This window comes from Phocoena phocoena, chromosome 9 (genome assembly GCF_963924675.1).
Source record: "Phocoena phocoena chromosome 9, mPhoPho1.1, whole genome shotgun sequence".
Lineage (NCBI taxonomy): Eukaryota > Metazoa > Chordata > Mammalia > Artiodactyla > Phocoenidae > Phocoena > Phocoena phocoena.
In genome coordinates this window covers 91,924,644-91,937,892 of record NC_089227.1, presented here as the reverse complement: position 1 = coordinate 91,937,892, position 13,249 = coordinate 91,924,644, and the positions used below count along the sequence as shown (strand labels likewise).

The window sequence follows — 13,249 nt, the reverse complement described above, 5'->3', positions numbered from 1 at the left end:
GAGTCTGCCTACTTGGCATCTCCCCGCTTGAAATGCCCTCTTTCTCACTCACCAAGTTGTGTCCCTGCCACTTAAATGTTACTGCACCAGGGAAACTTACCTGTTGAAGTCACCTGGGGTGGCTCCTCCCTTCAACAACTCTCTGGGTAGTGAGAGACCCACCTTTTGGGTTTAGTTTGGCTTTTAATTGGGGAGGGAACTTTATCTTATAAACGAGCTCTGTTTCTATAAAACCAGTAAAGAGCCTCTTTTCCCATCTTTCTTTTAGGAACACGCATGCTCACGGTAGCCATTACAATCCCATCATGCAGCAGCCGGCGCTATTGACTGGTCATGTGACCCTTCCAGCAGCTCAACCCTTAAATGTGGGCGTGGCCCACGTGATGCGGCAGCAACCTACCAGCACCACTTCCTCCCGGAAGAGTAAGCAGCACCAGTCCTCTGCGAGGTAGGTGGTGAAAGAGCCTATCCCTGTAGGAAGGAGACCTCGAGGAGCTTGGAAGTTAAAGATCTGGATCCCTGGAGTGGAACAGGAAGTGGCCAGTAGAATTTGCTAGACCATGTGGGGAGCACTAGGGTTTGAAGGAGGCACTCATTCTGAGGTCTGAGTGCTGACCCTGCCAGCACCCAAAGGTTGGGGGCCTGGGACCACAGTGTTCAGTGTCTGGGCCTTGAGCGGTTCTCCACTTCTCTAGAAAACACTCAGGCTGACCTCTGAAGTTGCATTTTCAAAACCATAATAACTTTATTTAAAAGTAGTAGAGGGAATTCCCTGGCAGTCCAGTGGTTAGGACTTGGTGCTTTCACTGCCATGGCCGCCCTGTCAATCCCTGGTCCGGGAACTAAGACCCAGCTTCCAGTGCAGCCAAAAAAAAAAAAAAAAAAAAAGGTAGTACAGAAATGTGCTTTCTTTGAAATCTAAGGTCAGAAATTTAACTCATTTAGCTACTTGCTTAAATATAAGCAGTAACTTTGGTTAATCCTAGACACTGACCAGCAGAGCAATAATCTTTCCCATTTCCTTTAAATCCAGTTTCATCTCCATGAACTCTTAAAAATCAAGATTGACAAAGGCCATGTGCTGTTTAATTGCATTGATAAGGTATTTTGGAAAAGGTTAAACTATAGGGACAGAGATCAGATCAGGAGCTGCCAGGGACTAGGGTTGGAGAGGAGAGGATTGACAAGGAAAGAGCATAAGGGAATTTTTCAAGGTGATGACAGAGTTCTATATCTGGATCGTGACGGGGGTTACCTGACTGTATATTTGTCAGAACTCATCAGACATTTCAAAAGGGTGTCTTCCACCGTACGTAAATACCTCAAGAGACCTGACTTTTAAAAAATAGAGATTTCCCAAAAAAATTTTTTTTTAATTTTTTTAAAAAATAGAGATTTCCAAACAAACGAACAAACAAGAAAATCAAGATTGTGTGGGGGCAGAATTTTTCCTGCATCTCTCTCCAGTGGCACTGGCTGGGAGATACCTAATTGCTCATTTGGAATAGGCTAATCAAGAGAAGTCTAGTATAGGAAATGTCTAGTGAATTTTGGTTTTCTACTTCCTTGTGTAGGAAGGTGCCAGAAATTAGGCCCGCCCTTTTTCATTCTTTTTCACTTGAAAACTAATCCAAGAGCTGACTTCCTTAAGTTGTCATCCTTCCCGAACAAGATTCTTATTTGGAAGTTTCTGACAACTTAGGGAAATTCATGTCAGATCAGTGGCAGGCTTCCAGAATGCTTTTGCGTGGCAGCCCTGTGACAGCACACCCGTGTCTTTGTTAGATTGGGTGGCAACAGAAGCCACTGTCTCGATCCTCACGTGCTGTCATGCTCACCCTGGTAGGTGGTCACCAGAACCCTGGTCTGGCCAGGAGGTGGGGTTTAGCCTCCTTGTAGCTCACCTTGGCCAGGTAGGGGCAGGAAGAACCCTTGGCCTCTGACCTGCTGGCAAGTCCCTCTTTCTTGCCTCCTCACCACCCAGCTGCCTTTAGGAAGGCTCATTGCCAGTGCATTTCAAGATCAGTATCACTGTAGTGAAAATTAGGTGTTTTCCTATTTTTTAAGACCAGTGCCTTAGGCATAACAGTTGGGAAGACCAGAAGGCTTTCCCCTGTCAGGTGGTGCCATCAGGCATACTTTTCTTTAACAACACCAAATGGACCATATTTTAACTGCTCGAGTAGTGAAAACATAATCTCAAAATTGTAACGTATTAGTAATAACAAATACGTAGTTCTGTGGTAAGTACAAGGAATGGGACAATCTTATCAGTAACACTTCTTACTACGAGCCCCCCAAAAGGAACAAGCAACATATCTGATATCAACTAAATAGAAAATTAAATAGATCTGCCTTTATGGAATTATTTTCATCTTTATTGCCATCCCTTTAGCTAGAAGATGCTAGAATCTCTAAGGACATATCACAGTCTTAAGTTTCATCATAGGCTGGCTTTGATCTCACTGTACAGATAGGACCAAGGTCAGCAAGGGTTGATGGGGAGGGGAAAAGGTAAGGTATTTTTTTCTCCAAAGTTACCAGAAACTACATTGGCTGATTTGGTAAGTAATTTTGAGTTGATCAAAATCAAGATTAAAAGGTCCCTTTTTAAGGATACCTTTTCCTCTTGCATTTTTCCTGATTTTTCATTGCAGTTGAAACAGACTGGTAAGGTTCCTGTGATGCCCATGTGTCAAAATCCAAAAAAATCGTTCTTTGAAAAATTATACCCACGCAGATACTTTTATGGTCATGTCCATAAAAGGAGGAAGAAGGGAAAGCTAAACTTTAACATTAGATCCTTTAGATCCAGGAACTCTTAGGAAGTGCGTGTTTTCGTGTAATCAGTGGTAAACCAGCCATTAGCAAGGAAACTGAAGCTTTCTGTGCAGATACCTTTCTTCCACCTCTCAAACAAGAGCTAAATACATTGGCGAGGATGACCAGACTGAGCTCAGGGAGTTGGGCCTCGACCCTGAAGACAGGGGGCCGCATTGGGGCAGACACCCCTGAAATCCTGGGCGTTACGTCTGCCCCCACAAGACCAGCCCAGTCATGGGTCACAGCCCTGTGCCCTCTCCTGAGAGCCCTGACTACTCCCTTTGTCCCGCTGGGGGCGGGTGCAGGGGGCCAGGCCAGAGCCCAGAGAAGGCCAGGCTGCTGCCCCCGTCTGTGTCGCAGCTAACTGGAAGAGAGAGCTCCACAGGCCGCCGCTTCTGCAGTCACATTAGGTCTGAGTGCCCTGGTCCTCTACCTGTTTTACGGAGACTTGGCAAAGCTGGTGTTTCTAGACAGTTGAGCTCCTCGGAAGGAGCTGCCGGGTCTGACCCTCTCCGTGAGCGTGTGTGGCTTTGTCGTTCCAGAAACGTCTCCACCTGTGAGGTGTCCTCCTCTCAGGCCGTCAGCTCCCCGCAGCGGTCCAAGCGTGTCAAGGAGAACACGCCTCCGCGCTGCGCCCTGGTGCACAGCAGCCCGGCCTGCAGCTCCTCCGTCACGTGCGGCTGGGGCGACGGGGCCTCCAGCACCACCAGGGAGCGGCAGCGGCAGACGATAGTCATTCCTGACACCCCCAGCCCCACGGTCAGCGTCATCACCATCAGCAGCGACACGGATGAAGAGGAGGAGCAGAAGCATGCCCCCGCCAGGTGAGGCTGTGCCACCTTCAGACTCCAGGAAGGAGCGGAGTTGCGTTTCCGTCTCGCATGGAGACAGTTATGGTGGATCTGGACCACCTTGCATCGTCCAGCCTGATGACCCCTCTCTCCCGGCCCCTGAATTTTGGCTTTGCCGTGTCCTGGAGCCCTAAGGTGATTTCAAGGGAATGTCAAACAGATTTTCCATAATTGTTGAAAGCCGAAATGATTTTGAGTCACTTTGGTCTTAAAAAATAGTCACCGGCCCTTTACACTTGGGGGACGTGAGGCCCTAAAAATCAGGCACACGGTGCCAGTGTATTTCGAGCCTCGTGCGCTAAAAATCTCTGCCTCGGGCTATTGAATTTATTCCTAGTTGGTCAGGCTGTTTCTCTAACACTGCCTTGGCTCTCTCAGAATTTGAGGTAATTGTCCAATTAATCAGAAAGTTTCCTGTGTCTGATTAACCCCATCTATGGAACTGCCAGTTGGCTCTTCACCCAGAGAGCATTACTGTTTATTCCAAAGCAGTAAGAACTCATTTCACTCTCTATATGCTTCCTGGGGAGAGGGAAGAAATATTTATTATATTTGCGGGACTGTTCACCCTAGTGCCAGAGCCTCTTCTCTACACTTTCCAGCCAGACTGCAACGGAGTGCGGTGTGAGCTTGGGCTGTCTGATGGTCCCCTGGAACTTGCCCCTCTGAACGGTCGGTCCCCTGGCCTTCAGCACCCCCGGGCCTCGGGACCTTGTAGATCCACAGTCCCAACCTGCTGGCCCCTCCCTTTGGGACCCAGGAGCTGGGAAGGGAGGCCTGCCCCACGCTGCCAGTCAGCGCACATCCCATGACCTGATGTGAAGCTTAACTTTAACAGTTAGGCCCGAATTACTAATTCCTGATTGGATACAATGTCTCTGATTATAATCACAAACCCTTTTGATTAGATAATAAATTCCTACACTTAAAATCATTACAAGATGTGCAGATAGAATGATTCAAACATTCTCACTACAGCTATTTCTTCCTGCATGGGGCATCCCGTTCCCATCTTTATAGTGAACTCAGTGTCTTATCTTCTCAAGATAGGGCTAGTGTATCTTTCATTCCAGTATCCTCTTTAGTGGCCCAGCCTAGGCTTCAGTGTGTCTCAGAGAAGCATATCGTGGAGCATTTCTGGTCCTAGCATTGGGCCAGGCGCTAGAGGGGCCACGGGGCCGGGGGCATGGGGCTCAGTGCTTCATTCCCAGGCTGCCTGTTCCAGAACTGGGCTCAGTTTCCTTTTGGAGGACAGTCCCAAGTTGAGTCAATACCCCGTCCTGCCCAGTGCCTCGTGTCTCGCCTGCCCTTCCCAAAGAGAAAGGCTCCTCCCGGCTGGCTCCGGCCCGGCCCCTGGCCTGGAGCAGCTCGTGCACACATCTGTAGCATCAGGCACGAGAAGGACCAGAAACCTTTGCCCTTTGCCACAACTGGAAAAAGGTGATTTTAAAATCCGACAACTGACTAGATTGGAATATCATTTTGACATTTGAATTGACACAGAATCTCAACCTCTGTGCTCCAGAGAGAATTGAATAGTGGGTCTGAGGAGAAGGAGGATGAGAGAGCCATCTCTCCACCTGTCAGGCCGCTGCCGGGGCCGTGAGCGCAAAGCGAGCCAAAGCACAGGCTGCTTCCGCAGCAGCTCCGGGGCCCAGAAAGAAGAGAACTGGGGTACTTGACAGCATGTGAGGACCTTGGTGACTCCACAAATGAGTCAAGACGTAGGGGAGGGCAGGGAAGGAGCTGACTGCCAGGTGCGTGTGTAAGCGACAACCACAGACAGCGACAGTGGGCTGCTGAGTACCAGAGCTTCATACAGTGGAAAGCGCAGGGGACGGCCTGCCCAGGGGAACGCAACACACCAGAGAGGTTCCGCCAAATGGGGGAAGCTGCAGGCTGAGGCCCGCGCGTAATCGAGACGGGTGTCGGCTGCCCACAGGTGTGAGGGGAGGCGCACAGAATGGGATGATAGTGTTTTCTGGAGGGCTCAAATGATCCTTAAAGAATGTTTTAGGACCCAGGAAGACAGGCAAGTGTATTTGAGTCTGAGGAGGATCAAACAGAAACCAGTAGCTATTTTATTCATAGCAAACCCGCCATGTAATGTGACCACGTTAATGTGACTGCATTTTGTAATGAGAAAAAAAAAAACAGGGAAATACGATTACTCATTCTTAGATATCAGAATTATGGCAAACTTTAACACTGGCCCCACTGGTAAGATACTACGCTCGGAACCACAGGTGCTACATAAATAAGGTGGACAGCCTCTGTCCTCAGGAGGTTTGCAGGGTAATAAGCTAGGTAAGACGCTTGCAAATCATCATAACATAAAACAGAATATCAGCCCCTGGAAGCTAGCAGAGGCCTGTGGGGATGCAAAGGGGAAGTAGCTTGAGGAAGTAGCAGGGGAGAGGAGGCGTTTCAAGGTCAAAGGTCCTGATGGGTGTGGACAGTGGGTAGAGGAGGTGAGACTGCAAATTCCAGCGAGATAGGTGGTGGGCGGAGCCTCAGAGGTGGGCAGAAGGGATCAAGAGCACGTGGGGCCGCTGATCAGAGAGAAAGGGGGAGGCAAGGAAAGAAGGGACTTCAGATTGGAAAGGGAGATTTGAGGGTCTCTCCTTAGGTGGGCATGGCCAGCTTTGCGAGGAGCTGCTGAGGAGCTGGTGGGAAAGCATCAGTCCTGGGAAAACAAGGACGTGCCCCCAGGTGCAGCCCTCCAGCTGGAAGCTTCTCTACCTGTCAGTGCTCCAGTGTGAACCGTGGAGACTTCGCTCCTAGATCCTGACCGTTCTTGTTCCCAAACCTGATTTCTCCCAGCCGTGAGCATCTCGATTCTGATCTTCTGTGCCCCTGACCTCATTCCCTATTTGCAGCTCACCCCCAGCGCTAGCCCTGTGACTCTGCCTGAAATGCCGATCACTCCCCATCACGTGACTCAGCCTCAACACAGCAGCCAGAGAGCGGGGTGGGGGGGTGATGCTCACAGGGGCGGTGAGCACGGACCACATGGCAGCGTCTTTTAGAGCCGACGTGAGACAAATAATAGTAAATCCACCTTTTTTAGGACTAAGCTTGTCACTAAATCTCTGGGACCAGCTGATAATTGCCTAGAATTTTCAGAAGAATGCCAAAGCAAAATTATCATTCCTGCCCCCCAGTACGTGGCACTGTTCGTTGCCAGATTAGGTGGATGGTCAGCAAGTCCTCCTTGTAAGGAGGACTCCAGAGCATGGGGCAGGCTGGGGGCGAGTGAGTTAGAGAGGAGGGGAGTCATAACAAACATTCCCCAGGTGTTCTCACCTGCACTTCCTGTGCATCATTCGATGGAATAGACAAGGCCAGTAGTTGTAGTCCCATTTGATAGATGAGGAAACTGAGGCCCAAGAAAGGTAAGTGACTCGCCCAGATTGACAAAGTTCTAAGTAGCAGAATTAGGATTCAGGTTCTGTGACATTGAGGAAATGGCAGTCTTAATTACCGGCAGAAATAATGGATTTCTCTTCAGTCATTAATTCAACACATTATAAATTGTGTCCTGTGCTTCCTCTGACCACCACCATGCCCACACCCATGGTCACACCCACTGTGTGCAGGGCACCAGGCCAGGGCAGTGGGAGAGTCCAGGGTACGTTCACTGAGCCCTGACTGGGGCGAGGCATTGATTGGTCAGAGTGCTGGGGCTCTAGCAGCAGGCAGGGCAGAAGTCAGCTCTTCTCATTCTTTAAGAAGATGTGAAAAAGTGAGGAGGCCAAGGAAGACCCAGCAGCCTCCTCTTTCTCGATGTTGGACGAGGGGGCCCTGTGGTCATGGCTAGAGAATTTGCCTAAAGATAGCAAACAGGTATTTTTCTGGGTCCCCCAGGATTAGGAAGTAGAACCAGTCCTATTTTAAATATATTTAAATGACTTTGATCAGAGGAGCATTTGACTGTCCACACGTGCTGAATAAGCTATCGTTTCTGCCTTGAACTTTCCTTGGAGAAAGTTTATGGGTGCACGTCTTACTATTCAGACCCTTCTGCCAACCTTGCCTTGTGCTGAAACTGTCTTTTAGAGGCCATGAGGCTACATCATACAGTCTTCCAAAGTGTGTGACCAGAGTGGCTCATTTCAGCTGATCAATTAGAAATCATTTTGCCCAGTCTCCATTATTCATTCATTTATCTGTTCGTTCAATTATCTATTTCTGGTGGACGGGGTTCATTACTTAGGTCATCAGGGCACTGCTATATTCTGCAGCACGTTGGGAGTGTGTTACAGTTAATGTGACGAAAATGTGAACTTCGGTAGAAGATTGATTCATCAGGATCACTAAGTATTTTAAACAGGGATCACTCTGAAAATGTTTACGCGAAAAGAAATGTGACCCCAAATGTTCTTCTTTACACTAAATTGAAAATCTATAGAGAAATTACTATAGAAAAGGCACAGTCAGGGAGCTGATGTACTGCTGCTCAAAAGACAGCCTGAAAAATTAACATCCACTTACCAGTGGGAAAGCGCACATGCCCACTTAGGCCGACATTGTGCTGTGCGAGTGGCATCAGAGTCAAGCTCGAGGGAAGAAGCAAAGGACCCGACTCACAGTGCCATTTGGAGGGCTCGTTGCTTTGCGGTGTTAAGTTACACCCCACAGATGAACAGAGGATGTTTTGTCGAGGGAACTCTACTGCATCTTTATTACAGGGTTACGTTCAAAACACCCCAGTGGGGGGCTTCGCTGGTGGCTCAGTGGTTAAGAATTCGCCTGCCAGTGCAGGGGACACGGGTTCGAGCCCTGGTCTGGGAAGATCCCACATGCTGCGGAGCAACTAAGCCCGTGCACCACAACTACTGAGCCTGCGCTCTAGAGCCCACGAGCCACAACTCCCGAAGCCCACGCGCCTAGAGCCCGTGCTCCGCAACAAGAGAAGCCACCGCAGTGAGAAGCCCATGCACCTCAACGAAGAGTAGCCCCCGCTCACCACAACTAGAGAAAGCCTGTGCGCAGCAACGAAGACCAAACGCAGCCATAAATAAATAAATAAATCTATTTAAAAAAAAAAAAACACCCCAGTGGTTAAGGGGGTGCATTTTATGAAAACGCTGTGTTTTGAAGAGGAGACATTGCACCGGACTGTCCCCAGCCACCTGTCCTAACACTGCCGCACGTTACAAAGCTTTCACAGACATGTAGCGACTTCGTGGTGTCCTCCCTGCCTTCTGCAGGGCAGAGGGTGGAGGGCAGGAGCGGGCTGGGAAGCACAGGGCAGAGCCATGCCCAGCGGATGGACCCAGCGCGATCCGGAGAGACTCGCAGGCTGGAGCGCAGGAGGTGGAGGGAGAGTGAATACCTGCTGCTGTGCGTGATGCGTGAGGACTGGGGCCACCCTTTGCTCCTTCTAGGCCCTGTTTCAGATTTCTCCAGAAGGTAGTCATGTAAAACGTGACTGTAATGGTGACACGGATATGTGTGTGTGTATGTTGAGAGACATACACATAGATATAAACATGTGGATAATGTAGCGCGAACGTAATGTATGCACCCAATTTAAAATGTAGATTTTTTTGGTTCTCACTAATGACTTTAAATTGGAAGCCATGTGATACATCAGAAGCACACTGGCCTGGTGGCATCGTCGCCTGGCCCCTCTTTTCACATGAAGGGCTGGTTAAAAGCCGTCGGCCTTGTATTTATTTCTAGCTGGGTGGAGAGGGAATGGGAACAGCATAGCGAGCTGTGCGCACGCCTGTGCAGGTGGCCGGCTTGGCAGCTGTCACCTCCATCAGCTGGGACAGCTGTCCATGCGAACGACCCCATGGCCCACCCTTGGAGGAGACCACCGTCACCAGCTGTGCCCCTGGTGGAAGCAGCAGGAACAGTCTCAGTTGCCTTACGTTCTCAGTCTCGCGGGTAGGAGGGGGCTGTGTAGCTAGTAATTAAAAGGGAGTGCAGGCTCTGGACAACCCAACAGCGAAAAAAATAACAACCTAATTTAAAAGTGGGCTAAGGGGGCTTCCCTGGTGGCGCAGTGGTTGAGAGTCCGCCGGCCGATGCAGGGGACAAGGGTTCGTGCCCCGGTCCGGGAAGATCCCACATGCCGCGGAGCGGCTGGGCCCCTGAGCCATGGCCGCTGAGCCTGCGCATCCGGAGCCTGTGCTCCGCAATGGGAGAGGCCACAACAGTGAGAGGCCCGCGTACCCAAAAAAAAAAAAAAAAAAAAAAGGTGGGCTAAGGACTGGGACCGACGTTTCTTAAAAGAAGACATGTACGGGGCCAACAGCCATATGAAAACTGCTCCACGTTATTCGTGATCAGGGAAATGCAAACCAAAACCATGATGAGATATCACCTCACACCTGTCGGGATGGCTATTATCGAAAAGAACCGATAACGAGTGTTGACGAGGAGGATGTGGAGACACTGGAACTCTTGTGCGCTGTTGGTGGGAATACAAATTGGTGCAGCCGCTATGGAAAACAGTATGGAAGTTCCTCAAAAAAATTAAAAATAGAGCTGCCATATGATCTAGCAGTCCCACTTCTGAGTATTTATCCAAAAGAATGGAAATCAGGACCTCAAGGAGATAGCCACTCCCATGTTGATTGCAGCATTAGTCACAATAGCCAGGATGTGGAAACAACCTAAGTGTCCATCAGGTGAGTGGACAGATGAATGGATAAAGAAGACGCAGCGTGTGCACACAGTGGAATACTGTTCGGCCTTAAAAAGAAGAAAATGTGCAGTATGCAAAAAACCTCTCACATGAGCTGTCTAAAAGAGTCAACTTCACAGAATCAAAGAGTGGAATCTCGGTTGCCAGGGACTCTGGGTAAGGGGAAATGAGGAGTCACTGATCAACAGGCATACACTTCAGTTGAGATGAATAAGCCCTATAGATCTGCTGTACAGCGTCACAGCTATAGTCATCACTACTGTATTGTATACTTAGAATTTTATGAAGGTAGATCTCGTGTTGCATATTCTTACCACAATAAAATAAAAATTTTTTAAATAAATAAACTAAGACCACACTTAGTCACAAAAAGAAAAAGAAGAAGAATTCTAGCTCTTGGTTCCAACCTGACCTTGCCCCTAACCAGCTGTGTGGCCTTGAACAACCAAGTGACCTAAGCTCTCCACATCTGAAGTTGGTTGTTCTTAAAATGAAAGTTGTAATATTCTTCACCTCGTAGTTTTGCTGTGAAGATTAGAGGGGATAAAACATGCAGGGGACTTTGAACAGTAGTTGTGCATTCAATAAACGTTTCCTGTGTTTAGTAATCAATGTCATAGTAACAGAAGAGCAGTATTTTTCACATATAGCATTGATTATGGCATCAGAGGCATGAAATAAGTCATGGAAAGTTCATTGGTGGAGATGAGTGTTGACTCAGGTCTTGGAGGACGGAATTGATGGTGATTGGCAAATGGAAATCAGAAGCACATTCCAATTAGGGTCCTACAGAGAAGGGGGTCACAGATTTGTGTCTGATCTTCCCGCAGTGTTTTCTCCATTGAGGCCGATTTCTTTACTTAGCTCCTTATTTCTTTTCATCATTTTAAAATGATGAAAATCATCTGTTGCCATCACAGCACAAGGCAGTCATGAGCTCTGGCAGCTTTGGTTTTTATTTGGAAGTGATGTTCTGTCGAGACCACTTAAGCAAGTATCTCTCATTCTTCTATCACTGTTTCTCACTTCCATTAACCAATTCATAATGGGATTGATAAGCTATCAATAATAATTAGACACTACAGTGGGATGAAGCCCAGTAGAATAGACACATAGGAGCCAAAAGAACCCATAGTACTAATGTCAAATGTGTGCTCATTTTTTTTATAGTCTCTAAGTGATTAGCTTTTTTTTTTTTTTAATTTATTTTTGGCTGCGTTGGGTCTTCATTGCTGCGCGCGGTCTTTCTCTAGTTGTGGCGAGCAGGGGCTACTCTTCCTTGCGGTGCGCAGCCTTCTCATTGTGGTGGCTTCTCTTATTGCGGAGCACAGGCTCTAGGCGCAGGGGCTTCAGTAGTTGTGGCATGTGGGCTCAGTAGTTGTGGCTCGCAGGCTCTAGAGTGCAAGCTCTGTAGTTGTGGCACACGGGCTTAGTTGGTCTGCGGCATGTGGGATCTTCCTGAACCGGGCCCGAACCCCTATCCCCTGCATTGGCAGGCGGATTCTTTTTTTTTTTGCGGTACGCGGGCCTCTCACTGTTGTGGCCTCTCCCGTTGTGGAGCGCAGGCTCAGCGGCCGTGGCTCACGGGCCCAGCCGCTCCGCGGCATGTGGGATCTTCCCGGACCGGGGCACGAACCCGTGTCCCCTGCATCGGCAGGCGGACTCTCAACCACTGCGCCACCAGGGAAGCCCGTGTGCTCATTTTTTTAAGCTGACTCGTTTAACGATTTCTCATTTGTTCTCTAATCTGCCTAGTACATCAGGTAGAGCACAGAGATTTCTAACAATAGAAGAGATTAAAAACAGAGCTATCAAATTAATTCACCTTTTCCAAACCTGTCACATGTAAATCCAAAGAGGTGGGTAAATCAGCATTAGACTGTGTTGTACCTATCTGCTCCTTGGGCATGGGGAGTGCCAGATCAGAAAAAAGGGATGGGACCCATGAAGAGTTCGGAGAGGTTTTCTCCCACACTTCTTGGTGTAGAGACAAGATACTGACGTGCAGAATTCCTCAGCATTTCCGTCGGGAGATGGCCCCCAATTCTGAGGGTCATCTAGACCAAGCTGTCAGTTGTTACAAGACTTTTGCCAGAAAGCCTTCCTTCAGTGATGGTAAGCTCACCGATTCATTAAGCGGCCCCTTGTATGTTCAGATAATTCCAGTTGTCAGAGAATTCGTACTCGTATTGAGCTGAAGCTTCTCCACAATTTCTGAAATTGAAGAGTTCCAAATATGTCCAACTTGAATTTTATTGCAGCTTGGCCAAACTTAGTGGTGTGTGTGTGGGTGTATGTGTGTGTTTAGTTTGCTCATTTTCTAAACTATTCAGAACCTAAGGAGGATATATAGTCAGCAGGAATTGTCTGGACCTGGGTCAACATATAAGGTACACTTACTAAAAGGATTTATTTTCTCTCCAAATTAGGAGTAAAGCGAATCCTGTTTTAAGTGTCTTTAATAACAAATCTTCAAGGGACCATCACGATGGCTCCTTTAAGGCCACTCTCCCTAACGGATGTCATAGCAGGTTAGAGCTGGAGGGACATCCAGGGTCACCCCAATATCCAGGCCACTGCCCGAGGTCACACCAATAAATGGACAGCAGCGCCAGGACTAGAGCACGAGCTCCCAGGACACACTTGGGAGCAGCCAGCCTCTGTTCTTCGCGTGGGGTCCGCCCCCCACAGGCCATGCACCTGCAGCAGAACATTTCTGCGTTTCGTGAGGTGACCAGATGCGTCACTGTGTGTGTGTGTCATTTAACCAGGCACAACTGGCTGTGACCGAAGCTGAGAGTGAAGGGCAGGACACCTGGAGCTGCATGCTCATGGCCTCCGGCGCTGACCCTGGTCCGGGGAGCGTTTTGTGATGGTGCCGGTGGGGGGGTTGGGGGGGTGGAGGTGGAGGGCT

At 48.8% G+C, this 13,249-nt stretch overlaps 1 protein-coding gene across 1 annotated transcript in view; it reads left to right on the top strand.

The window, feature by feature from the left end:
• The window catches only part of HIPK2 (homeodomain interacting protein kinase 2), a 123,069-nt gene that overhangs the window by 98,267 nt on the left and 11,553 nt on the right, over positions 1–13,249 (top strand). Inside the window, exons 10-11 of the mRNA XM_065884388.1 lie at positions 269–448; positions 3,366–3,647. Coding sequence (XP_065740460.1) covers positions 269–448; positions 3,366–3,647 — 462 coding nt within the window. The remainder of the gene's footprint in view (positions 1–268; positions 449–3,365; positions 3,648–13,249) is intronic.